The sequence below is a fragment of the Saccopteryx bilineata genome, chromosome 9 (assembly GCF_036850765.1).
Source record: "Saccopteryx bilineata isolate mSacBil1 chromosome 9, mSacBil1_pri_phased_curated, whole genome shotgun sequence".
Lineage (NCBI taxonomy): Eukaryota > Metazoa > Chordata > Mammalia > Chiroptera > Emballonuridae > Saccopteryx > Saccopteryx bilineata.
This window is the reverse complement of record NC_089498.1, coordinates 36,612,146-36,639,865: the sequence shown is the minus strand read 5'-3', so window position 1 is coordinate 36,639,865 and position 27,720 is coordinate 36,612,146. Positions and strand designations below refer to the sequence as shown.

The 27,720-nt window shown below is 45.6% G+C and overlaps 1 protein-coding gene and 1 pseudogene across 1 annotated transcript; one reads left to right on the top strand and one right to left on the bottom strand.

Annotated features, from left to right (window-relative positions):
- The first annotated feature begins 927 nt into the window (after positions 1 to 927).
- On the top strand, positions 928 to 27,720 carry PDCD2L (programmed cell death 2 like). Its single transcript, XM_066242258.1, has 7 exons — positions 928 to 1,059; positions 1,171 to 1,337; positions 1,486 to 1,546; positions 3,099 to 3,472; positions 8,555 to 8,665; positions 20,710 to 20,858; positions 27,491 to 27,720. Exons 1-7 carry the CDS (start codon positions 952 to 954, stop codon positions 27,619 to 27,621), a joined length of 1,101 nt encoding a protein of 366 aa, XP_066098355.1. The 5' UTR covers positions 928 to 951; the 3' UTR covers positions 27,622 to 27,720.
- On the bottom strand, positions 5,311 to 6,791 carry LOC136313126 (ribosome biogenesis protein NSA2 homolog; annotated as a pseudogene).

Sequence of the window (27,720 nt, the reverse complement as noted above, 5' to 3'; positions counted from 1 at the left end):
CTTGGGGTTAGAGCCAAACACTGTGAGTCACTTGTGTCCTCCTTTCAAGTGTTAGATAGAACAAGGGTCTCAAGGTCTGGGCAATTTATTTTTTTAAAGATTTGATTTTATTTGCCTGACCAAGTGGTGGGGCAGTGGATAGATTGTGGACCTGGGACACTGAGGACCCAGGTTCAAAACACAGAGGTCACTGGCTTGAGTGCGGGGTCACCTGCTTGAACATGGGATTCTAGACATGACCCCATGGTCGCTGGCTTGAGACCAAAGTTGCTGGCTTGAACCCAAGTTCTCTACCTTAAGCAAGGGGTCAGTGGCTTGGCTGAAACCCCTGGATCAAGGCACATATGAGAAAGCAATCAATGAACTAAGGTGTCGCAAGGAATAATTGATGCTTCTCATCTCTCTCCCTTCCTATGTGTCTCTCTCTCTTAATCTTAAAAACAAAACAAACAAACAAAAAAAACCCAAAAAAACTTGATTACAGAAAATTTCAAACATATAACAAATCGCATAAAAGATCTCCATGTGCTTGACACCAAATTTCATCAATTTTAAACTTATGTGGCCTTACATCTAGTTCATCTTGTTTTGGCAAATCCCAAATATATTATTTCATACATAAGCATTTTGATGTGCCTCTCTAAAAATTAAAGACTGTGTTTTGTTTGTTTTGTTAACAATAATACTATTATCCCGTTTATTTCAGGTAAACTTTTACGGTAATACTACTTAATAGTAGAGTTGTGTACTTCCTATTGCAGCGCATTAGGAGGCACATAAATGCCTGGCGCTCCGGGATGCTGAGCCCAAGACAGCACACGTCAACCTGTGCCACTCTGACACGCTTTAAGGAGGCGGGGCCAGCTCGCAAAAGTATGAAGTGCGCGTGCGTCAACGGGAGCACCATAGCGGCTGCCGTAGCCCGTCTTCTTACGAGAGCGCTCCGTCGTCATGGCGGCCATTCGGAAGCCAGTGCTGCTGGGGCTTCCGGACGCTCCGATACCTGGCTGCGCCACGGGGCCGAGCGCCTGGACCGCCAGCAAGCTGGGCGGCCTTCCGGTGAGATAGGGCGCCGGAGTCGGGGGCGGCGCGTGCCAGTGAAGGCTGCGGGGTGAGGGAGTGAGCTGGATCCCGGGACCGTCTGGGTCTGAGCGCCGCCCCTACCCTTAGGACGCCCTGCCCGCGGTAGCAGCGCCGAGGCCAGTGTGTGAACGTTGCAGGCAGCTGCTTGCTTTGGTCGTGCAGGTGTACTGCCCGCTGGAAGGCTCCTCGTTTCATAGGCTACTGCACGTGTTCGCTTGCCCCAGCACCACGTGCGGCGGCGGTGGGGCGCGCAGGTAAGTGGGAAAGTTCCAGGGCTGCCTTCGCGATTTTATACCGAGTGGGCGGGAGCTGGGGTCCGCACCGCGCCCACCAAGATGGGGCTGGCCAGCCTGCTGGCAGTCAGCGGAGCAGCCCTCACTGTAGTTTATCTTTACCCTGAAGCTGGAAGGTATTCCGCTCCCAGTTCCTGCAGATGCGAGAGGAAGAAGCGCCGGTCACTCAGGTAAAGCGTTATGCATGTTAGGATTTGCTGTGATTTGAGCTGATTTTCCAGAATATCGTTTAAGATAAAAAACTTAAGCCGTGTTCTTTCAAGTCTTTTGGAATGTTTTTCACTCTTTCCTGAGCCATCAAATACTATTTCCTTAAGATTTTGTTAGTTCTTTCTTTTAATGTACACAGCCATAAAATGCTATTTCCTTAAGGTTTTGTTGTTTCTTTTACTGGACACCGAAGGTCTTGAGAGCGCATAGCTTACTTATTTTTCTGTTTGGGAAAAAGTATGAGTGTGTACATATACGTGGTTGTGTTTATAAAAAATATTCTTACTGGGATATGTATGTAACTTTTTTTTTTGGTATTTTTTCTAAAGTTAGAAGCAGGGAGGCAGTTAGACAGACTCCCACATGCGCCCCACTGGGATCCACCCGTCATACCCTCCAGGGGGCGATGCTCTGCCCATCTGGGGCCTTGCTCTGTTGCTGCCAGAGCCATTCTAGCACCTGAGGCAGAGACCACAGAACCATCCTCAGCGCCTGGGCCAAATTTGCTCCAGTGGAGCCTTGGCTGTGGGAGGGGAAGAGAGAGACAGAGAGGAAGGAGAGGGGGAGGGGTGGAGAAGCAAATGGGCGCTTCTCCTGTGTGCCCTGGCTGGGAACCGAACCCAGGACTTCCACACTTCCGGCCGAAATTCTACCACTGAGCCAACCGGCCAGAGCTATATATAACAAATTTAATAAGACGAAATCTGAATTTAATAATCAGAACGTCAGGCAAGTTGGTAGCTGCAGAACAAAATTTAGCCGCCTTTTGCCTGTAAATGTTGCTTTATATATATGTTGAATTCTTAGTATGTGCTAGGTATACTACTAGCAATACTGGGAATAAAAAGATGATCCTGGTGTGTGCCTATATTTATCAGGGTTCAATTGCAAATAATAGAAAAGCACTTTGACTTTTTAAAGGTGTTGCAGACTTAAGGCGTTTGCTAACTTATTGGACAGGCTGGAGAAGGCAACTCCAGGATTGACCTCCAGAACCACCCCTCAGAGCTGGCCTGTCCAGGAGCTGCTGTTTCCCTTCTGCTGCAGTTGGGAAGCTGAGGTGTGGTCTGGTGAACTGGAAGCCTTGCTCTGTCTCCATCTACAGACTTTTGCTTCATGTCCTCAAGTTTCTATCTCTGTAGTGGACCTGATTAGCAGACCACTGATCGTATTTGGATCCCCAGCCACTAAGGAATATGGGAAATGTAGGTCTTTCCCGTCAGATTCTACAATACTGTACATGAATTACAACTGAAAGAATTTGGAATAGATGGTTGAAAAAGACCCTGTACTACAACTGCCATACTGCCCTTAGAAAGGAAAGACACTGTTTGCCGCCTTCAACACGCCTTTTGAGTAAATGGGGTCTAGGAAGTGAATTAGAGTATGCCAGAGGGGAAGGAGCTGGTGTGAAATCTCCCTTGGGGAGGTGAAGGGATAAATGGCTGAAGCCAAGGGAATAGGTGAGCTCACCCAGTGTGCTTGGACCTTATCCACTGGTTATCTTTCCAGAAACAGGAAAATGGCCTCGCAGCTGAGGATTGGTGTGAAGGTGCAGATGACTGGGGAAGTGACAATGAGGATATGACTTCACCACAGCTTACCTTGGATTTTAGAAATGATTCTAACAGTGCTAAAGACAGAGACTGGACTACCCAGCTCCAAGACCTCCGCCTTCAGGACACTATTCTGGGTGCTGCTCTTCCTGTTCCTCCTGAGGAGGGGATGGCCTTGCCTTCTGTGGTGCCCCAGTTCCAGCCCTACTACATCTGTGTGGTAGATGAGGACGATTACAGGGACGTTGGCAGCCTAGAGCACGCTCATAGCCTTCTCCGGGAATATCAACAGCAAGAGGGAGTTGATTTGGAACAGTTGCTTTCCCAAGGGTAAGAATGTATGCAGCTGCGGTTAAGAGGAGACTTGCACAGAAAGCTGCCACAGTAGATATCCTTTAGTTTTACCCTAGTAACTGGGGAAACTTTTTCAGGCAGAATTGTGTGTAAAAGCACTTTGTGCTTTTAGATGAGAAAGGGAGACAGAAGGGGATCTTAGCCACCTTTGAGTTAGCTTGAAATATTTTGCTCTATTTTTAAGTACCCTCAAGAAAATGAACAAACAAAAGTTAGGGATACTGAGTATTTGCAAAAGATGTGTTTACTATCTCTTTAACTTTGTTTTCTGTTTCTAAATGTATAGCTGAGACAGGTAAGTTAGAAAAATACCATTTGGCTTAACCACGCAGTGGCGCAGTGGATAGAGCATTGGACTGGGACACAGAGGACCTAGATTTGAAACCCTGAGCCCTGCAGCTTGAGAGTGGGCTTATCTGGTTTGTGCAAGGCTCACTACCTTGAGCCCAAGGTCACTGGCGTGAACAAGGGGTCACTCGCTCTGCTCTAGCCTCCCAGTTAAGGCACATATGAGAAAGCAATCAGTGAACAACTAAAGTGTCTCAACTAAAGGCTGGTGCTTCTCTCTCCCTTCCTGTCTCTGTCTGCCCCTCTCTCTTTCTCAAAAAAAAAATCATTATGCCCTTTGACTCTTTTCATTTCTTTCTCTATTATGGATTATTATTATTATTATTTTTTTTTTTTTCATTTTTCTGAAGCTGGAAACAGGGAGAGAGAGTCAGACAGACTCCCGCATGCGCCCGACCGGGATCCACCCGGCACGCCCACCAGGGGGCCACGCTCTGCCCACCAGGGGGCGCTGCTCTGCCCATCCTGGGCGTCGCCATGTTGCGACCAGAGCCACTCTAGCGCCTGAGGCAGAGGCCACAGAGCCATCCCCAGCGCCCGGGCCATCTTTGCTCCAATGGAGCCTTGGCTGCGGGAGGGGAAGAGAGAGAGAGGAAAGCGCGGTGGAGGGGTGGAGAAGCAAATGGGTGCTTCTCCTGTGTGCCCTGGCTGGGAATCTAACCCAGGTCCTCTGCACACTAGGCCGACGCGCTACCGCTGAGCCAACCGGCCATGGCCTGGATTATTTTTTTTTTAATTAATTTATTTTTTTTTAGATTTTATTCATTTTTATTAGAAAGAAAGAGAGAGAGAGAGAACAGGGGGAGGATCTGGAAGCATCAACTCCTATATATGCCTTGACAGGGCAAGCTCAGGGTTTCAAACCGGTGACTTCAGCATTCTAGGGCAATGCTTTATCCACTGCGCCACCACAGGTCAGGCATTTTATGGATTATTTTTAAACACCAAGTCTTTAATTTTTTTAGTGAGAGAGACAGACTGGGACAGACTGTAAGGGAGAGAGATGGGAAGCATCTGTTCTTCGTTTGTGGCACCTTAGCTGTTCATTGATTGCTGTCTTATATGTGCCTTCACTGGGGGGCTCCAGCTGATCCGGTGACCCCTTGCTCAAGCCAGTGACCATGGGGTCATGTCTATGATCCCATGCTCAAGGCAGCGACACTGTACTCAAGCTGGTGAGCCTGTGTTCAAGCCAGCAACCTCAGGGTCTTGAACCTGGGTCTTCTGCATCGCAGGCTGACGTTCTATCCATTGCACCACTGCCTGGTCAGGTCATAATGACTTACTATTTTTATTTTATTTTTGTAAAACAGTTACTTTAATATTCTTTACAATAGAATAAATAATTTTCTGGATGATTAGAGATGTGTAAGCTGTGTGAAGTACTCAGAAACACCATAGTAAAGGAGTTCTGATTGGTGTATAATCTTCAGTAATTGTAAGGAATTACTTGTATGACACTGCTGTCAGACCAGTAAATCCATTGTTTTCAGGATTGTTGGTAACCTGAGCATATTTCCCCCAAATATCCTTGCCTCCTTGTGTCACAAGGCCCAACTCACTCACAGTCACCTCTATGACAGTACCTTTGGTAATAACACCCAAAGTTGTGTGAAGTGGGGATAACGGATTCTTCTTTGCACCAAGTATTGTCAGGCAAAAGGCAGTTTTGAGTTCAGGATGTGTTACATGGGTCTTGAAACATAAGCCCATTGGCCTAATGAATCTTTCATATTTAGGTAGTTTTCGAGTAAACCCATATCCAACAAAGCATTTAGTAACCATCCTCTTCCATGCTTTTTTTCCCCTTTTTCCTGTTTGAATACCTTTTATTTTTTTTCAGAGACAGAGAGAGAGAGAGTCAGAGAGAGGGATAAGTAGGGACAGACAGAAACGGTGAAAGATGAAAAGCATCAATCATCAGTTTTTGTTGCAACAACTTAGTTGTTCATTGATTGCTTTCTCATATGTGCCTTGACTGTGGACCTTCAGTAGACTGAGTAACCCCTTGCTCAAGTCAGTGACCTTGGGTCCAAGCTGGTGAGCTTTGATCAAACCAGATGAGCCCGCGCTCAAGCTGGCGACCTTGGGGTCTCGAACCTGGGTCCTCGGCATCCCAGTCCGACACTCTATCCACTGCGCCACTGCCTAGTCAGGCTCTTTGAATAACTTTTAATACCTTTGTTTCTCCCTGGGCACAAACTTTGGGCAGAGGGACTTCCCATTTTCCTGCTTTCTTTTGTTTAATCATATTGGAAAGTACTTTAGCTTGGGACTGTCCCTGTCTGTCCAGTAGATATACAGGTACTTCTCCGTGTGGAGTCTTGTCATCTTTCTTTTGTTTGGTGTTTCTCTTCTCATTAGTCTTGATAGTCTTTTTCATTTGTATTTTCTCAGCATGGTGCTGTTTATAGTAGAGCTTAGCCTTCAGACCCATCATCTTTTTTTTTTTTTTCTGAAGCTGGAAACAGGAGGCAGTCAGACAGTCTCCCGCATGCGCCCGACCGGGATCCACCCGGCATGCCCACCAGGGGGCGATGCTCTGCCCATCCAGGGGCGTCGCTCTGTTGCGACCAGAGCCATTCTAGCGCCTGAGGCAGAGGCCATGGAGCCATCCCCAGCGCCCGGGCCATCTCTGCTCCAATGGAGCCTTGGCTGTGGTAGGGGAAGAGAGAGACAGGAAGGAAGGAGAGGGGGGGGGGGTGGAGAAGCAGATGGGCGTGTCTCTTGTGTGCCCTGGCTGGGAATCGAACCTGGGACTTCCGCACGCCAGGCCGACGCTCTACCACTGAGCCAACCAGCCAGGGCCAGACCCATCATCTTTTTGCCTTTGAACGTTCATGAGCCTCGTAACCTTCCTTCTTTCTCTTTTTCTCATGGTGACCCAAACGATATCCACAGCACTTATGGTGTAACAGTGTAATGCAATACATTCTTTTTGTGGCATGGTTACGGCTGCCAGGCCTCTGGAGGTAGTCCTCGGTGTTACAGTAATATAAGGTTATAGTATTAAATATACAGAAATATAGAAAAATATGGAAGATATATAAAAGTAATTAAGATATAATATTAAAAGCAATTAAGGAAATTAAAGTTATGCCATCTGGATAGGAATTAATATAGTGTGTACAGATATGATAAACAGACTGCCTTTCATGCAGGGCTCAGTGTGTGTATGTGAAGTTACATATAGATAAGAAGTGGCTTGATGTCATAACTCTGTGGATAGACATAGACAGGAGGCTTCCCTAGGAACATCTTAAAAGTGGCTTGATGTAACATTTCAGTAGATTAATATAAAAAGGGCTCGCTGCAACCAAACTCCCAAAAAAGGTGGTTTGAGATGATAATCTTATAGATTGACACCTGTTAGAAGGCGTTGGCCAGAAAAGGTACTAAAGTTAAGGGGCCCCCCTGCTGCAGTAGTCACCACCCACACTTCAATGAGAATGTGGACTGTCTCCACGCCACTCTGACCAAAGATAGCCGAGAGGAGCACACTGATGGGGCCCCCTTAAGCTGTTCCGAGGCACGCCATAGGATTTGTGAGTAATAAACTGCCTGTGTGATTCTTGCAACTAACTTGTGTGTGGTCGTGTCTTTCCTCCGGTGGCAGTTGGAGGATAAGTAGAATCCTTATGGCCTCCTCAAGAGTAGTCTCAAAGAGGCTGCCAGCCCTGCTGATAGGAGTGTCCCACTGTGCAGGAAAGTCAAATTGGGGACCCCTGCTTGAGGTAGAGCTTGGGTTCTACTGGGACAACCGGCAGCATGGAAAAACTCAGCTTTCAGGTCTCAGAGGCCCATGAACCTACTGCACAACTACTCCACACAACTTGTAGCGGGAAAGCCGTAATGACTTTTTAAATTGCAAATACTGTATTTCCCCATGTATAAGACACACTTTCAAAAAATTTGGGGTCTAAAAACTGGATACGTCTTATACAGTGGTTGTAGATTTTTTTACTTGCATTTGCCACTTTTTCACGCTTGTTTTTGTGCTCTTTGTCATAGATATTTTATTTTTTATTTTTATTTTTTGTATTTTTCTGAAGTGAGAAGCAGAGGAGGCAGAGAGACAGACTCCCACATGTGCCCAACTGGGATCTACCCGGCTTGCCCACCAGGGGGCGATGCTCTGCCCATCTGGGGTGTTGCTCTTGTAACCAGTGCAACCAGAGCCATTCTAGCACCTTAGGCAGAGGCCATGGAACCATCCTCAGCACTTTGGCCAGCTTTGCTCCAATGGAGCCTTGGCTGCGGGAGGAGAAGAGAGAGACAGAGAGGAAGGAGAGGGGGAGGGGTGGAGAAGCAGATGGGTGCTTCAATTTAATCTGGGACTTCTACACACCGGGCCAACGCTCTATCCCAGAGCCAACTGGCGCCTCGTTGTAGATTTTTTACTTGCATTTCCCACTTTTTTGTACTTATTGTCCTTTTCTAAAATTTAAGGCCCCCAAATTAAGGTGCATCTTGTACATAGGAGCATTTTATATGTGGGGAAATATGGTAATTATCCCAGGGTTGAAAATGGCTAGGGAGCAAGACTTGGGAGAAGGGTAGGCAGGGGATTAATGTTATATATTTATGATATTTAAATTGTGTACATATGTTAACTTTGTTTTAAAAAATTAAATTACCTTGTTTCGTCTTCTAGATAATGTGATTCTCTGGATGTAGACACTCAGAAGTATTTCCTGCTTATTTTTTTAGTCTTCCTGTTGATGGTAATGAAAAATATGAGAAGACCACAATTAAAAATGGAGATAAGGTATTTTACAAATTCATGAAGAGAATTGCTGCCTGTCAGGAGCAGATTTTGAGGTAAAGGTACATTTTCTTTTATTGTTTCTCTTGATTATAAAAAGTAATGTATGTTAGTTTGGAAAACACAGGAAACTAAAACAAGAAAACTGAAATCCACAGTATTCCTCAAACTGAGAGGCCACGATTTTGGTATATTGTATTCACTTATTTTTTATGCATTTGGATTCATGCATATAGGTAGTTATTGTGTATTTATTTTGTTTACTTATTTACTCATATTTTTTTATTTAGAAGTTAAATTTAATGGGGTGACCTTGGTCCATAAGGAACACATGGTTTCAAGTGTACTTCTTCATAGCATGTGAACTAGTCATTGTGTTGTGTGCCCATCACCCCAAGTCAAAACACTTTTTTGCCTGACCTGTGGTGGTGCAGTGGATAAAGTGTCGACCTGGAAATGCTGAGGTCGCCGGTTCGAAACCCTGGGCTTGCCTGGTCACGGCACATATGGGAGTTGATGCTTCCTGCTCCTCCCCCCTTCTCTCTCTCTCTCTCTCTTTCTCTCTCTCTTCTAAAGTGAATAAATAAATAAAAAATTAAAAAAACAAAACAAAACACTTTTTATCACCAGATATTTGGCCATCTTTACTCCCCTCCCCCCCTCCATCTGGTAACTACTTCTCTTTTGTCTATGTCCATGAGTCTTAGTTTTATATTCCACCTATGTGTGAAGTGATGTAGTTTTCTGATTTATTTCACTTATCATATTCTCAAGGTCCATTCATGTTGTCACAAATGGCAGTATTTTATTATTTCTTATGGTGAGTAGTATTCTATTGTATATATGTACCACATCTTCTGTATCCAGACTTCTTTCAAGGGACACTTTGGTTGTTTCCATGGCTTGGCCACTGTGAATAATGCTGTGATGAACATGGGGGTGCCTGTCTCTTTACGTACCAATGTTTTTGAGTTTTTAATAGGTGTGAAGTGGGATCATTGTAATTTTGATTTGCATTTCTCTAATAGCTAATGCAGATGAGGTTTCATTGTTGGCGTATAGGAGGGCAGTAGACTTTTGTATATTGATTTTGTATCCTGTGACTTGACTGTATTTATTTATTTATTTATTGTTTCTAATAGTTTTTTGATGGAGTCTTTGGGGTTTTCTATATACAGAATTATGTCATCTGCAAGAAGTGATACCTTTACTTCTTTCCCAATATGGATGCCTTTTATTTACTTCTCTTGCCTGATTATTTTGGCTGGGACTTCTAGAACTATGTTGAATAAAAGCGGAGAGTGGGCATCCTTGTCTTGTTCCTGATTTTAGAGGAAAAGCTTTTAGTTTTTCACTATTGAGTATGATATTGGCTGAGGGTTTATCCGGTATGGCCTTTATTATATTGAGGTACTTTTTTTTCTATACCCATTCTTTTGTTTTTCTTCTTTTCCAAGTGAGAAGAGAGGAAATAGACCGACTCCCACATGTACCCCAACCATGATCCAGTGCTCTGCCCATCTGGGGCCATGCTCATAACTGAGCTATTTTTAGCACCTGAGGCTGAGACTCCAAGGAGCCATCCTCAGCGACTGGAGCTGATGCACTCAAACCAATTGAGCCATGGCTGCAGGAGGGGAAAAGAGAGAAAGAGAAGCGAGAGAGAGAAGGGGATCAGGAGGGGTGGAGAAGCAGATGATTGCTTCTCCTGTGTGCCTTGACCAGATATCGAACCCTGGACATCAGTGGTCGGCCAGTGCTCTACTACTGAGCCAACTGGCCAGGACCTTTTTTTTTTTTGAGATGAGAAGCATCAACTCATAGTTGTGCCACTTTAGTTGTTCATTGATTGCTCCTCATATGGGCCTTACCTGGTGGAGCTAAAATGTGGCAGCGGTGGCTCCAGCCTAGCCAGTGACTCCTTGCTCAAGCCAGATGAGCCCACACACAAGCCAGTGCTTGGGGTTTCAAACCTGCTCTATCCAGTGCATTACCACCAGTCAGCCAGAGGTCCCCAAACTTTTTACACAGGGGCCAGTTCACCGTCCCTCAGACCATTGGAGGGCTGCCACATACAGTGCTCCTCTCACCACCAGTGAAAGAGGTGCCCCTTCCGGGAGTGCGGCGGGGGGCCGGATAAGTGGCCTCAGGGGGCCACATGCGGCCCGTGGGCCATAGTTTGGGGACGCCTGACAGACGATGGTTTATTCTTTGTATCAGGTAGACTGACCCGCTTGAGTATTTTCTGCAGGGGGGTTCTCTGGTGATAAATTCCCTCAGCTTCTGTATATTTGGAAAAGTTTTTATTTTTCCTTAATATTTAAAGGATAACTTTGCCTGACCAGTTGTGGTGCAGTGGGTAGAGTTGACTTGGGACACTGAGGACCCAAGTTCGGAACCCTGAGGTCGCTGGCTTGAGTGCAGGCTCATCACCATGATCCCATGGTTGCTGGCTTGAACCCAAAGGTGGCTGGCTTGGCCAGGGGTCACTGGCTCAGCTGGAGACCCCCCCACCTCCTGATCGAAGCACGTCTGAGAAGCCTTCAGGGAACAACTAAGGTGCTGCAACTACAAGTTGATGCATCTCTTCTCTCTCCCTTCCTGTCTCTCTCTCTCTCCGTGAAAAAAAAAAAAAAGAACTTTGATGGCTATGTTATTCTTCATTGGTAATCCCTCTTTCAGTACTTCAAATGTTTGGGTCCGCTGTCTTCTGGCTTGTAGAGTTTCTGCAGAGAAGTCTGATGATTACCTGATGGGCTTTCCTTTTTTATGTTACTTTCTTCTTATGTTACTGCTTTGAGGATTCTTTCTTTGTCATTAATTTTTGACAGGTTTTTTTGGGGGGGTTTGTATTTTTCTGAAGTGAGAAGAGGGGAGGCAGAGAGACTCCTGCATGTGCCTTACCGGGACCCACCCAGCAAGCCCACTAGGGGGCGATGCTCTGACATCGGGGACATTGCTCTGTTGCAACCGGAGCCATTCTAGCACCTGAGACGGAGGCCACAGAGCCATCCTCAGCACCTGGGCCAACGTTGCTCCAATGGGGCCTTGGCTGCGGGAGGGGGAGAGAGAGACAGAAAGGAAAGGGGTGGAGAAGCAGATGGGTGCTTCTCCTGTGTGCCCTGGCCGCGAATCAAACCCGGGACTTCCACAAGCTGGGCCAATGCTCTACCACTGAGCCAACCGGCCAGGGCCTAATATTTGACAGTTTTAATACAATGTACCACCTGACCTGTGGTGGTGCACTCAGAAAACAAATTAAAAAACAAAATTTTGGTGGATAAATCGTCAGTCTAGAACACTGAGGTCGCCAGTTCGAAGCCCTGGGCTTGCCTGGTCGGGACACATATAGGAGTTAATGCTTCCTGCTCCGTCCCCCTTCTGTTTCTCCTCTCTAATGTAAATCAATTAATTTTTAAAAAATCATCTTTTTAAATATAATGTGCCTTGGAGAAGGTCTGCTTGGGTTGAGGTACCTGGTTCTGTTTGCTCCTTGGATTCTAGGATCTAAGTCTTTCCATAGGTTTGGGAAGTTCTCTATTTGTCTGAATAGCCTCCCCTTTCCCTTCTCCCTCTATTCTTTTTCTGTTTTATCTATTATTCTTATTTCTTATATGCCTCTTTCTAATGAAATCAGATCATTCTTGCAGAGCTCTATCATTTTTTTCAATTCTTGATTCTCTTCTTCCCTCTACGTCATCTTTAATTGCCTGTGTTTGATGTCACTGATTCTATCCTCTATCTGACCAGTTCTATTTAGCTATACTTGTTACTTCATTTTTTCAGCTCACATAATGAGTTCTTCATTTCTAGAATTTCTGTGTGTTTTTTTAAAGTTTTAATCTCTTTGGTGAAGTACTTATTTTGTATATTAATTTGTTTTCTGAGTGCATTAAACTGCCTATCAGTGTTTTCTCACATCTCATTAAGTATATGCCAAACTTAAGGTTTTTTTTAAAATTTTATTTATTTATTTATTACTATTATTATTATTATTATTATTATTTTCTTTCTGTATTTTTCTGAAGCCGGAAACGGGGAGAGACAGTCAGACAGACTCCTGCATGCGCCCGACCAGGATCCAACTGGCACGCCCACCAGGGGGCGATGCTCTGCCCCTCTGGGGCATCGCTCTGCCATGACCAGAGCCACTCTAGCACTTGGGGCAGAGGCCGAGGAGCCATCCCCAGCGCCTGGGCCATCTTTGCTCCAGTGGAGCCTCGGCTGCAGGAGGGGAATAGAGAGACAGAGAGGAAGGAGAGGGGGAGGGGTGGAGAAGCAGATGGGCGCTTCTCCTGTGTGCCCTGGCCGGGAATCAAACCCGGGACTTCTGCACGCCAGGCCGATGCTCTACCACTGAGCCAACCGGCCAGGGACTATTATTATTTTTTACAGAGACAGAGAGAGAGAGGGATAGATAGGGACAGACAGGAACGGAGAGATGAGAAGCATCAATCATCAGTTATTCGTTTTGACACCTTAGTTTATTGATTGCTTTCTCATATATGCCTTGACCGTGGGCCTTCAGCAGATGGAGTAACCCCTTGCTCAAGCCAGCGACCTTGGGTCCAAGCTGGTGAGCTTTTTTTTTTTTTTTTTTTTGCTCAAACCAGATGAGCTCGTGTTCAAGTTGGCGACCTCGGGGTCTCGAACCTGGGTCTTCCGCATCCCAGTCTTCCGCATCCCAGTCCGACGCTCTATCCTCTGCGCCACTGCCTGGTTAGGCCAAACTTCAGTTGTTGTTGTTGTTTTTGTTTTTTGGGGTTTTTTTGTATTTTTCTGAAGCTGGAAATGGGGAGGCAGTCAGACTCCCGCATGCACCCCGACCGGGATCCACCCGGCACGCCCACCAGGGGGCGATGCTCTGCCCATCCGGGGCATCGTTCTGCCGTGACCAGAGCCACTCTAGCGCCTGGGGCAGAGGTCACAGAGCCATCCCCAGCGCCCGGGCCATCCTTTGCTCCAACGGAGCCTCAGATGCGGGAGGGAAAGAGAGAGACAGAGAGGAAGGAGAGGGGGAGGGGTGGAGAAGCAGATGGGCGCCTCTCCTGTGTGCCCTGGCTGGGAATCGAACCCAGGACTTCTGCACGCCAGGCCGATGCTCTACCACTGAGCCAACCGGCCAGGGCTAAACTTCAGTTTTGTAGGGGGTTTTTGTTTTGTTTTTTAAAGTGAGAGGAGGGGAGTTAGTAAAAGACTTCTGCATGAGCCCCAATCAGGATCTACCCTGCAACTCTGTGTGTGGCCAATGCTCAAGTATGGAGCTATTTTTCGCACCTGAGGCTGATGCGCTTGGACCACTCGAGCTATCCTCAGCACCTGGGGCCACGCTCAAACCAGTGGAGCTGCTGGTTGTGGGAAGGAAAAAGGGAGAGAAGGGGGAGAGAAGCATATGGTCACTTTTCCAGTGTTCCCTGACTGGAAATCAAACTCGGGACATCCATATGCCTGGCTGATGCTCTATCTAGTGAGTCACTGACCAGGGCCTCAAACTTCAATTTTGAATTCTCTGTTGTTTATATCCTAAGTTTTCATGTGATGAGATTGCCATCTGGAGATTTTTCGTTTTTCTTTCTGAACTGTCTTGGTTATTCGTGGGTTCGATTTATTTCTTTTCTGCCTGGCAGACTTCGGTATGTGGCTCTTTTTTTTTTTTTTTTTTTTAAGCGAGAGAGAGAGGGACAGATAGGGACAGACAGGAAAGGAGAGAGATGAGAAGCATCAACTCATAGTTGCATCACCTTAGTTGTTGATTGATTGCTTTTTTTTGTGACAGAGAGAGGGACAGATAGAGACAGACAGGAAGGGAGAGAGATGAGAGGCATCAGTTCTTCATTGTGGCACCTTAGTTGTTCACTGATTGCTTTCTCATATGTACCTTGACTAGGGGGCTTCAGCAGAGCGAGTGACCCCTTGCTCAAGCCAGCAACCTTGGGCTCAAGCCAGTGACCTGGGGGCTCATGCCAGCCACCAGGGGGTTTTGACTTTATTAATTGCATATTTACAAGAGGTTGGTTCTTTTTCATTCTCTAGTAGGTGGCGCTGGATTACAAATTTTAGTTCTGTGAAATCCCTTGGTTAACTCTCACTGTGCTGATGCAGCCTGTTGTGAGTGGGGTGAGCTGAGAGGGCTTTATCACCTTCTTTGTTATCCCTCCTGGCAGTGGCACTCTCGGGTGTTATGCGTTCTTCCTGTGTCCTAACAGACTGGAAAGCAGGCAGACAGTACCCCTGTTCTCCAGGGAACACAGTGATTTTGCAGTTAGTCCTAGGGTACTCTCTGTACCCCTACACTAAGGGTGAAGAGGGGCAGTGTCTGCCATGGCAGCTTGTGTTTCCCTTTCTCTTTCCCAAGAATGAGCTGCCTGCCAGTTGCAGGAGTTCAGTAGTGTCCCAGCTTCTTCCCTGTCCCCATTCTCAGTGACTACTCACTCTGGTGCACTCCTGAGAGTGCCCCCACCCAGTCTCTTTGCTCCTCCCAGCAGGAAGAAACCCTGGGATTCTTCCCTCCCCAGAACGCTGCCAGGAGTGCTTGGCTCTGGGACTGCGTCCTTCTCTTTTGCTGCATGCCCCATCACTGTGTGCCTACCTTTAGATGTTTCAGGACAGTCCTTTCAGGTGTCCATGCTTGCCTAGCTGAGGTTCACTTGCTGAGTTGTAGCTGTTCAAATTGTTGAAACTTCAAAAGGAGAGATCAAGGTGATATCTTTCTCTGCCATTCCTCTGATGTCACTCAGTATTGTGGTTTTTTGTTTTGTATTTTTAACTCGTGTGGGAGAGAGAGAGGGATAGACAGGAAGGGAGAGAGATGAGAAGCATCAATTCTTTGTTGATGAACTGTAGTTGTTCATTGATTACTTTCTCATATGTGCCTTGACTGGGGGATCCAGCCGACTCAAACGACCCCTTGGTCAAGCCAGTGACCATGGGGGTCATGTCTATGATCCTGTGCTTAAGCTGGTGACCCCACACTCAAGCTGGGTGAGCCTGACTCAAGCTGGCAACCTCAGGGTTTCAAACCCGGGTCCTCAGCATTCCAGACAAACGCTCTATCCACTGCGCCACTGCCTGGTCAGGCATATCTTTTTTTTTTTTTTTTTTTTAATTTTCTGAAGTGAGAGGCAGGGAGGCAGAGAGACAGATTCCTGCATGCACCCAACTGGGATCCACCCAGCAAGCCTACTAGGGGGCAATGCTTTGTTGTAACAGGAGCCATTCTAGCACCTGAAGTGGAGGCCATGGAGCCATCCTCAGTGCCCAGCCAACTTTGCTCCACTGGAGCTTTGGCTGTGGGAAGGGAAGAAAGGAGAAGAGGAAGGAAGGAGAAGCAGATGGTAACGTCTCCTGTGTGCTCTGGCTGGGAATTGAACCCAGGACTTCCATACACCGGGCCAATGCTCTAACACTGAGCCAACCAGCCAGGGCCTGGCATTTATTTATTTATTTATTTATTTATTTTACGAGAGAGGAAAAGAGAGAGAGAGAGAGAAAAGGGGAGAAGAACAGGAAGCATCAACACACATATGTGCCTTGACCAGGCAAGCCCAGGGTTTTTAACCGGCGACCTCATCAGTATTTCTTGTTAATGGACATCTTGTGTTGGGTTTTTTTTTGTGTGTGTATTTTTCTGAAGCTGGAAACGGGGAGAGACAGTCAGACAGACTCCCGCATGCGCCCGACTGGGATCCACCCGGCACGCCCACCAGGGGCGATGCTCTGCCCACCAGGGGGTGATGCTCTGCCCCTCCGGGGCTCGCTCTGCCGCGACCAGAGCCACTCTAGCGCCTGGGGCAGAGGCCAAGGAGCCATCCCCAGCACCCGGGCCATCTCTGCTCCAATGGAGCCCTGGCTGCGGGAGGGGAAGAGAGAGACAGAGAGGAAGGAGGGGGTGGGGGTGGAGAAGCAAATGGGCGCCTCTCCTATGTGCCCTTGCCGGGAATTGAACCCGGGTCCCCCGCACGCCAGGCCGACGCTCTACCGCTGAGCCAACTGGCCAGGGCCAGGTGGCATAGTTAAGCAAAAGGCATATGCAGTTAAATTTTGATTGATAGCACCAAAGTGACTCCCATAGGACTTTAATTCCTGTTGGCGATATATTACACTTTAATTCCTATGGGCAGTCTATGAGTGCCTGTTTTCCTATAACCTTACCGATGCCGTGAGCTTCATGCTTTTGTATTTCTGCCAATTCAAGGTGAAAAGGCATCTTGGTATAATTTTACTTTACTTTTTTTTTGTATTACTGACATCTTTCTCTGTTTTGGAATTTTTTCTGTCTATTCATATCCTTTACCCATTTTTTTATAAGTTCTTGGTTCTTCTGATTTTTAGGAACTCTTTATATATTAAGGAGATTAGCCCTTTATTTGGATTAATTTTTTTTACTTGTGTTTTGCCTTTACTTATAGATATAGCATTAGGTACTTGAGTGCTCCCATCCAGTTTGTTTCTGTTTTGTAGTTTCAGTGCTACATTACACATCTCTTTCATAAATCTTAGAATTTGTAATGATGTCCCCATAATCTAGTTCTAGAATAGAAAGTCAGAATCAAAGCTCTGAAGTTTAATGGTTCTTGATATAAATTGTTTGTAGCTTTTACTACTTAGCAAAATGTTAGACTTTACTCTTGATTCCTGCATCCTAATTTTATTAAAATCTAGTTTATTTTCTTTCTCCTTGTTTTAATTAGGTTCCTCCTTGTTTGATTTAGAGACCTCATAGAAACATGCCCAAATTATACCTTCAACAGGATTTTCAGATTGAACAAATATTTTTAAGCATGTGGCACCTCACTGTGGCAGTGGGGCTCAGCTAAAGATCACTGCTGGGGAGAGACCACTTCACCAGTGAGACTCACCCCTGCTCTAAAGGGACGAGTTACTGGGTGCTGATGCGGGAGGAGGGCCAATAACCACTGTCCTCAGTGCTGAATACATAGTACCATCTGATCAGGGATGCGGACAATGTTGTAGCTGTGGCAGGTGCCCCAGTGCAGCTGTGAACAAGTATGCAGGAAACACAGAGGAGGGATGAGAGAGACCTGTGCCTCGGGGAAGGCAACACGCAGAAGAGACAGACTTGGGCCCTGAGCCCAAGAGACAGACTTTAGTCCTGCTGGAAGGACTAAAGGTCATTGAACCAAGTGACAGAAGGGTCACTGACTAAGGAAAAAAGGTACCCACTGCATGGTGGTGGGTGGGGGCAGTTCAGTGAGCTGGACGTCATGGTGTCTGAAATGAGAGCATCTCTATACCTTGACCTTCTTTAGGGCACATACCCTTGTCTGTCTTTCTTGCCAGACTGAGTATTCCTCATACCTGGTATCTAGTACTAGCATGGATTGGATTGAGTACTCAACTGGTATGTTTTCAATACATTTCTTTCTTTTCTTTTTTTCAGAGAGAGAGTGAGAGAGATAGAGAGAGCCAGGAAGGGAGAGAGATGAGAAGCATCAACTCTTAGTTGTATCATTTTAAGTTATTCATTGATTGCTTTTCATATGTGCCTTGACTAGGGGTTGCAAGCTAGGCCAATGACCCCTTGCTCAAGCCAGAGACCTTAGGCTTCAAGCCAGCGACCTTTGGACTCAAGCCAGAGACCTTGGGATCATGCTGTTGAGCCTGTGCTCAAGCTGGCAACCTTGGGGTTTCAAACTTGTGACTTCAGCATCCCAAGTTGAGGCTCTATCCCCTGCACCACCACCAGTCAGTCAGACTCAATCCATTTCTTACTTACAGAATTTGTATGTTATTTTGTGGCCAGTGGATGTCAGGGAAGTGTTATGATCCTTCTGAGAAAGGGAATCCAGATGAGATGGTAGAAGGGCTTGGAGCAAGGCAGACGATATGGGAAGTAGGGGATAGATTTCTGAGGTATTTGTATATGCTGGCTTGTGAGGTTGGACAAGTGTTGATGCTATTCTGAAGATGGAGGTTTAGGAGGTAGTTATCTTGAGCACAGGAGTCTTGGTTTTTCTGGGACTACAGAGCGTGTCTTTGTCAGTTTGATTTATATCTTGATAATTAAATCTTTACTACTTTACAAGTTTTGTATACTGAAGACATATTACTTTTGTAGTAAGTAACAAGTACTCATAGGGTATTGAATCCAAGGCCTTGGAAGTTCAGTGCCTAGGTCTTCCATTTCTAATTGTGGGTCCTTGGGCAAGGCACTTAACCTTCTTTGGTTTTTGGGTTTTGTGGGGTTTTTTTGTATTTTTCTGAAGTGACAACTGGGGAGGCAGAGAGACAGACTCCCGCATGCACCCGACTGGGATCCACCCAGCATGCCCACTAGGGGGCAATGCTCTGCCCATTTGGGCTGTTGCTCCATTGCAACTGGAGCCATTCTAGCGCCTGACGTGAGGCCACTGAGCTGTCCTCAGTGCCTGGGCCAACTTAGCTCCACTGGAGCCTTGGCTGCAGGAGGGGAAGAAAAAGAGAGAAAGGAGAGGAGGAAAGGTGGAGAAGAAGATGGGCGCTTCTCCTGTGTGCACTGGCTGGGAATTGAACCCGGGACTTCCACATGCCAGGCCAACACTCTACTGCTGAGCAAACCGGCCAGGGCTGCTTTTTATTGTCAATGCCTTATTTCTAAAATAAGGATAATGATACAAATACCCATTTCATAGGTTTTCTATCAGAATTAAATGAGGTGATGACTGAAAATGCTCTGAAAAACACACACACAGGCCCTGGCCGGTTGGCTCAGTGGTAGAGCGTCGGCTTGGCATGCAGGAGTCCCAGGTTTGATTCCCGACCAGGGCACACAGGAGAGGCGCCCATCTGCTTCTCCACCCCTCCCCCTCTCCTTTCTCTCTGTCTCTCTCTTTCCCCTCCTGCAGCCAAGGGTCCATTGGAGCAAAGTTGGCCCAGGCACTGAGGATGGCTTTGTGGCCTCTGCCTCAGGTGCTAGAATGGCTCTGGTTGCAGCAGAGCAACACCCCAGATGGGCAGAGCATCGCCCCCTGGTGGGCATGCCGGGTGGATCCCGGTCAGGCACATGCGGGAGTCTGTCTGACTGCCTCCCCGTTTCCAACTTAAGAAAAATACAAAAAACCCAAAAAAAACACATACACACAGCCCTGGCGGGTTGGCTCAGCGGTAGAGCGTTGGCCTAGCATGTGGAAGTCCCAGGTTCAATTCCCGGTCAGGGCACACAGGAGAAGCACCTATCTTCTCCACCTTTTCCCCTCTCCTTTCTCTTTATCTCTCTCTTCCCCTTCTGCAGTCAAAGCTCCATGGGAGCAAAGTTGGCCCGAGTGCTGAGGACGGCTCCATGGCCTCCACCTAGGCGCTAGAATGGCTCCGGTTGCAGTGTAGCAGTGCCCCAGATGGGCTGAGCATCGTCCCCTGGTGGGCATGCCGGTGGATCACGATGAGGCGCATGTGGGTGCCTGTTTGCCACCCCTCAATTCTCACTTCGGAAAAATACAAAAAACAAAAACAAAAAACCACACTAACTTTTGTTTGGCCTGGCCTATGGTGGCGCAATGGATAAAGTATCAATCTGGAATGCTGAGGTTGCCTGTTTGATACCCTGAGCTCACCTGGTCAAGGCACATAAGGAGGCGATGCTTCCCCTTCTCTCTCTCTCTCTCAAAGTGAATAAATAAAATCTAAAAAATAAAATAAAGTCTTGGTCTGATCATTTCATAATCTTGTTTGTGAGTCTCCTTGTATTGACTTGCCTTATGATTAAATTTTTCATCTTTTTATATCTATTAATTTTTTTAAATTATTTACCAGAAATTGTACGGTGAAAAAATATAGATACTGAAGTAAATATATACTCTGTAGAGGGGCATGCCAGTAGTGAGGGGTTCTGAGTCCATTTAATTTACAGTTGAGCTGAGTGTAGGTTTTGTGGCATTGTTAGATTTAATTCCACTTGGCTTTAGTGCCTTCATCCAAAGTCTGAATCAGGTATTGATAAACTTAAGATATTTTGCAGTGCTTTACAGGCCTGCCTGTAGTGTTTTGGGCCTATGCCTGATACTCTGCAAGAAAGGAACATTGTCTGCAAAGTGAGCTGGTAGATGTTGGATTGTGACTTGCATGATGAGGTCCTGACTCAGTGTTTTTTGTATCCTTGACTTAGGTATTCCTGGAGTGGAGAACCACTTTTTTTGACCTGTTCTACATCAGAAGTCACTGAGCTCCCAGCCTGCAGTCACTGTGGATCCCAGAGGATATTTGAGTTTCAGCTTATGCCAGCACTGGTCAGCATACTAAGAAGTGCTAATTTAGGTAATAAGGCCTTTATTTAAGTTTGTGAATTTATGGTACTCATTGGGAATTATTTTAAAATGAAAGACTATTCCCTAGCCTGTGGTGGCACAGTAAATAAGGTGTTGACCTAGAATGCTGCAGTCGCTGGTTCAAAGCACTGGGCTTGCCCAGTCAAGGCACAAATGAAAAGCAATTACAAGTTGATGCTTCCTGTTCCTGTCCCTAGCCTTTTTCTCTTTCTTCCTCTCTCTAAAATCAATAAATAGCCTGACCTGTAGTGGTGCAGTGGATAAAGTGTTAACCTGGAATGCTGAGGTCGCTGGTTCAAACCCTGGGCTTGCCTGGTCAAAGCACATATAGGGGTTGATGCTTCCTGCTCTTCTGCCCCTTCTTTCTCTTGCTCTCTTTTCTTTAAAATAAATAAATAAAATCTTTAAATATATGTGTGTGTGTGTGTGTGTGTGAGTGTGTGTGTGTGTATAGTTTTGGTATATGCCAATTACATCTCGTAAAAGCTATTTGCAAAAAAATTCTAATATGTTGACATGGAAAAATTCCCCAATTATATGAGAAAGAAAGAGACTATAAAACAGTATGCCTATTTTTGTCTAAAAAACTGTTTTACATGTGTATTTATTAATGTGTTTGAGTACATATAAAATATGTTTAGAGGAAAGGAGAGGAAAATAAACTCGCCCTCAAAAATATTTCCATATGCCTGTCCTGTGGTGGCGCAGTGGATAAAGTATCAACCTGGAACGCTGAGGTTGCTCATTCAGGACCCTGGGCTTCCCTGGTCAAGGCACATACGAAAAGCAAGTTGATGCTTCCTGTTCCTCTCCCCACCATCCTTTCTCTCTCTACTCTCTAAAATTAATCAATTTTTAAAAATCATTGCTAAAATAATAAATATATAAAAAAGTAAAACTAGTCCCCTCTAGTAACTGACATTAGGAAGGCCTTTACTTCTTTTTTATTTTTTATTTATTGCTTTTAGAGAATAAAGGAGACAGAGAGAAAAAAACATCAATTTATTGTTCCACTTATTTATGCATTCAATATTGGCTGATTCTAGTATGTGCCCTGATTGGCAATCAAACCCATAAGCTTGGCATATCTGGTTGACTCGCCAGCCAACTGAGCTACCCAAAAAGGGCAAAAAAAAATTTTTTTAAGCCAGAGACAGGAAGGGAGAGAGATGAGAAGCATCAACTCGTAGTTGTATCACTTTAGTTGTTTATTGATTGCTTCTCATATATACCTTGATGGGGGGGGGGGCTCCAGCTGAGCCAGTGACCTTAGGTTCAAGCGAGTGACCATGGGAACATGTCTGTGATCCCACACTCAAGCCGGTGACCTTGTGCTCAAGCCAGATGAGCCTGTGTTCAAGCTGGCAACCTTCAGGTTTTGAACCTGGGTCCTGATTGTCCCAGGTCATTGCTTATCCAGTGTGCCACCACTAGTCAGGCTGGCCAAGAATAAATCTTTAAAAATCTGTTTTATTTACCAGATCTTCACTGAATTAATAAATATTATGCTGTTCTAAAAATGACTTAAAATTCAGCAAGTTTAAATACTGTTTCAAATAATTGAGAAAAATTAATAAAAAAATAATAGTGGAAGAAATGAGAAGAGTAGCATATAAAGTACATGTTAGAAATCATAAATATATAAAAATACTTGTTGAAGATGGGTCATAAATCTGGTTGGAAACTTTTTAAATTATTGTGTCTAAAACCGAAAAATAACCAGTTACAGGAATCACAGAATCTAGAAGGAGAAAAGAAGAAAATTTATACCGTAGTTCACCTCCACATATTTTAGTATCAGTTTTACTTTATCAGGGTTTATAACTATTCTTCTGTGTGTGTGTTTGTTTTATAAGTATTCTTAACCATAACTCTCCAGCTGCTTAGTCTTAGTTCTGTGCTTAAATGATTTCGGTGCTTGCACCACTCTTTTTTTTTTTTTTACAGAGACAGAGAGTCAGAGATAGGGACAGACAGACAGGAACGGAGAGAGATGAGAAGCATCAATCATCAGTTTTTCGTTGCGATACCTTAGTTCATTGATTGCTTTCTCATATGTGCCTTGACCGCGGGCCTTCAGCAGACCGAGTAACCCCTTGCTGGAGCCAGCGACCTTGGGTCCAAGCTGGTGAGCTTTGCTCAAACCAAACGAGCCCGTGCCCAAGCTGGCGACCTTGGGGTCTCGAACCTGGGTCCTCTGCATCCCAGTCCGACGCTCTATCCACTGCGCCACCGCCTGGTCAGGCTGTTTGCACCACTCTTACATTTTACCTTTACCATACCTAAATCTTTTACTTTGATTCTTCTCTAGAATCGAATTCTTAGCTAGATTCTATCAAGTAATATAGAGCCCTGGGAGGGCTCATAGGTGGTGTTCTTATTTCAGAATGTGTATGCTTGTCTACCTTTGTATTTGAAGGACAACCCATGTATAAAATTCTTTAAGCCTCACTTTTTTTCTTTCACTTTTTTTTCCCCCCCTCAGGGACAGAGAGTCAGAGAGAGGGATAGATAGGGACAGACAGACAGGAACTGAGAGAGATGAGAAGCATCAATCAACAGTTTTTCGTTGGGACTCCTTAGTTGTTCATAGATTGCTTTCTCATATGTGCCTTGACCACGGGCCTTCAGCAGACCGAGTAACCCCTTGCTCAAGCCAGTGACCTTGGGTCCAAGCTGGTGAGCCTTTTTTTGCTCAAGCCAGATGAGCCCGCGCTCAACCTGACGACCTTGGGATCTCGAACCTCGATCCTTCTGCATCCTAGTCCAACACTCTATCCACTGCGCCACCGCCTGGTCAGGCTAAGCCCCACTTTTTTTTAATGTATTACTTTATTGAATTTTTTAGAGAGGAAGGGAGAGAGCAGGAGAGAGAGACAGGAACATCTGTTCCTGTATGTGCCCTGACCAGGGATTGAACCGGCAACCTTTACACTCCACGCTGATGCTCTAACCAACCAAGCTTTCCAGCCAGGGCAAGCCTACTTTCTTCAGAATATTGTAGGCCCCATGCTGTCATTTTACAGGGAGAGCCCCACCAGCCCTTCTACTTGTTGCCTCTTGTCATCTCCCATGGCTGGGTCTGAGAAATAAACTATCAATAGTTACGTTTTGCTATCCCATTGTTCTATAATCCTTTTATCATGGGGAAAAATAGGTTTTAGACCTAGATATTTAGTGTTTCTTCCTTTTAATTTCTGAATATCTTTTTTTTTAAATTCAGTGAGAGAAGGGGAGGCAGAGACAGACTCCCCGTGTGCGCCGTGACTGGGATCTACCCAGTAAGCCCACTAGGAGGCGATGCTCTGCCCATCTGGGGCCCCAGCTCCTTTGCAACTGGAGCCATTTTTTAGGGACTGAGGCAGAGGCCATGGAGGCATCCTCAGCACCCAGGGCCAGCTCACTAATCAAGCCATGGGTGCAGGAGGGGAGGAGAAGAGAGAGAAATGAGATGGGAAGGGGTGGAGAAACAGATGAGGCGCTTCTTCTATGTGTCCTGGCTGGAAATCAAATCCAGGACATCTACACGCGGGGTGAGGCTCTACCAGTGAGCCAACGGCCAGGGCCTAAATATCTCTTTTTGTTGCATTTTTAGCTATTCTGCTGAAGCAATACCAATTTTAGTCCCCTTTCTCCTCTTAAATCCATGTTAACATCTTTAACTTTTCCTCTGCATTCATTGAGTCTCTCTCAAGTCTTCTTTCTTTTATTTTTTCAAATGCTTATTTTATTGACTTGAGAGAGAGAAGAAGGGAGAGACAGAGACAGGAACATCGATCTGTTTCTGTATGTGCCCTGACCAGGGATCTAACCAGCAACCTCTGTGCTTCAGGATGATGCTAGCCATCCAGCTGGGGCCCTCAACTCTTCTTTCTACCTGTAATTACATGTTCCTGTGGTTTCGGTTATTTTTCATTAGATGTGTAATGGGGCCGTTTTGACTTTTGTATGTTGACTCTTTCTCCAGCCCCTCCCTACCCCCCAATTGTGACAGGTCTCTGGGCTCAGGCTTCATGGACACTGCTGAGTTACTTGGCATTTTATTTCTTGCACTGCTGTTTTTCCTGTCCTGCTGGATACTACTTATGAGGCTCCAGCATTCTCCTGTCCCCATTACACATTCTTGTTAGAATTTTTTTTTTTTTGACAGAGTGAGTCGGGGTGGGGGGCAGATAGGGACAGACAGACAGGAAGGGAGAGAGATGAGAAGCATCAGTTCTTTATTGCGGTACCTTAGTTGTTCATTGATTGCTTTCTCATATGTGCCTTGACCAGGGGGCTACAGCGAGCGAGTGATCCCTTGCTCAAGCCAGCGACCTTGGGCTTTAAGCCGGTGACCCCATGCTCAAGCTGGTGAGCCCATGCTCAAGCCGGATGAGCCTATGCTCAAGCAAGCGACCTTGGGGTTTCGAACCTGGGTCCTCTGCATCCTAGTCTGATGCTCTAGCCACTACACCATCGCTGGGTCAGGCAGAAATTATTTTAAATACCCTAGGTTATTTCTCCAAAATCAGCTGTATTTTGGCCTTTTTTCTTTTGTGTTGGATCACTTTTTTTCCACTCTTCCTGCTTACAATTTTTAAAGTTGATTTTAGAAGAGAGGAGGCGAAGAAGCGGGAAGCATCAACTCATAGTAATTGCTTCTTGTATGTGCCTTCACCGGGCAAGCTGGGGTTTTGAACTGGCGACCTCAGCATTCCAGACACTTTATACACTGTGCCACAGGCATACCTGCCTATATTCATTTTTTTAATTCTTTAAGACCTTATTTATTCATTTCGGGGGGAGGGCATATGGGGGCAGGAGCAGGAAGCATCAACTCCCATATGTGCCTTGACTGGGCAAGCCCAGGGTTTCAAACCGCAGACGTCCGTGTTTTAGGTCAATGCTTTATCACTGGTGCCACCACAGGTCAGCCCATACCTACATATTTATTTTTTTAGATTTTATTTATTCATTTTTAGAAAGAGAGAGAAGGGGGGAAGAGCAGGAATCATATGTGCCTTCACCAGGCAAGCCAAGGGATTCAAACTGGTGACTTCAGTGTTCCAGGTCAACGCTTTATCCACTGTATCACCACAGGTTAGGCTGTGTGTGTGTGTGTATATATAGTTTTTTTTAATGTATTTTTCCTTGGCTGCTTCAAACCAGTTGCCCACTTCATCCCATCATCCTAGCTTCCTGTTCTGATATTAATAGTCGTTGGTGCTCATGTTTTCTTTTTTTTGTGGGTGTGGGGGACAGACAGGGACAGACAGGAAGGGAGAGAGATGAGAAGCATCAATTCTTTGTTGTGACACTTTAGCTGTTCATTGATTGCTTTCACATATGTGCCTTAACCAGGGGGCTCCAGCCAAGCCAGTGACCCTTTGCTCAAGCCAGCAACCTTTGGGCTCAAGCCAGTGACCATAGGGTCATTCATGTCTATGATCCCGTGCTCAAGTTGGCAACCCGATGCTCAGACCGGCTACCTCAGGGTTTCGAAGCTAGGTCCTCAGGACCCAGGCCAACACTCTATTCACTGTGCCACTGCCTGGTCAGGCTGCTCGTGTTTTCTTGGTACCGTCTTTCATGGCTCCATTCATTGTTAAATTTCTATGAACTCTTAAGATTTACTTTCTATTTTTTGCCTGAATCCTTCCATAGAGATAGGGTATTATATTAGAGTGGCCTATTTTTAAATGATTTTCAATGTCAGATAGCCTTGATGGTTATAATGAAGACTTGTTTAGATTTTTGTTTATATTTAAAATATATTTTCCTGTTACATCTGCTTTTTGTCTTCAGTAGTCATTTATTGTAGGAAAGAGGGTGGCTGTGTTGTAACTGAGTTAGTGAGCACTGATTTTACTTTACATAATTATTTTCTTTAGCTTGTAATGTAAAATCACTCCCTATATCAACACCAGTTATCCTGATATTGAGCCATCTTTCTTCTTTCCTTTTATCATCACCTAATTTCTTAAACTATTTGTTGATGATGAACATGTAAGATGTGCCAGGCTATGTTCTAAGTATCTTATCTGAATTAGTTTATTTAATGCCCTCACAACAATCTTTTTTTTTTCCCCCCAAAGCTGGAAACGGGGAGGCAGTCAGACAGACTCCTGCATGCACCCGACCAGGATCCACCCGAGATGCCCACCAGGGGGCGATGCTCTGCCCATCTTGGGGTGTCGCTCTGCTGCAATCAGAGCCATTCTAGCGCCTGAGGCAGAGGCCACAGAGCCATCCTCAGCGTCCGGGCAAACTTTGCTCCAGTGGAGCCTTGTCTGCAGGAGGGGAAGAGAGAGACAGAGAGGAAGGAGAGAGGGAGGGGTGGAGGAGCAGATGGGTGCTTCTCCTGTGTGCCCTGGGCGGGAATTGAACCCAAGACTCCTGCACGCCAGGCCGACGTTCTACCACTGAGCCAACCAGCCAGGGCCTACAACAATCTTAATGTCAGGATGAAACAATCATTCTTACAGAGAGGTGAAGTCATGTGCCCAAGGTGGGAACTGGAATATCACCCCAGGCAGTCTGGCTCCAGAGTTTGAACTCGCCGCTAAGCAAACTCAAATATTGAGTGTATTTCATAACACTTCCTTTTTGCTGAAATCCTTAATGTGTTATATTTTTCAGGTGTTTCTGTGGAATTTGGAACAATTCTAATATACACGTGTGAGAAGAGTTGCTGGCCTCACAATCAGCAGACTCCCATGGAAGAAATTTGTGTGGTTCAAGAAGACCCAGATGAATTATTATTTAAGTAGAATATTTCCCTTTATTTATATAAATTGAAACAAATTTTAATGTCCAAATTTGTGTTTGTACTTCATTTTGACTAACAGATTATTCATACTTGCTTTTAA

Excerpts from the sequence above, each read along its gene's own strand:
- PDCD2L (XM_066242258.1), top strand. The coding sequence starts at position 952 with ATGGCGGCCATTCGGAAGCCAGTGCTGCTGGGGCTTCCGGACGCTCCG. Across the intron at positions 1,547-3,098 it reads AAGAAGCGCCGGTCACTCAG|AAACAGGAAAATGGCCTCGC; the intron begins GTAAAGCGTTAT and ends TTATCTTTCCAG. Across the intron at positions 20,859-27,490 it reads ACTAAGAAGTGCTAATTTAG|GTGTTTCTGTGGAATTTGGA; the intron begins GTAATAAGGCCT and ends TATATTTTTCAG.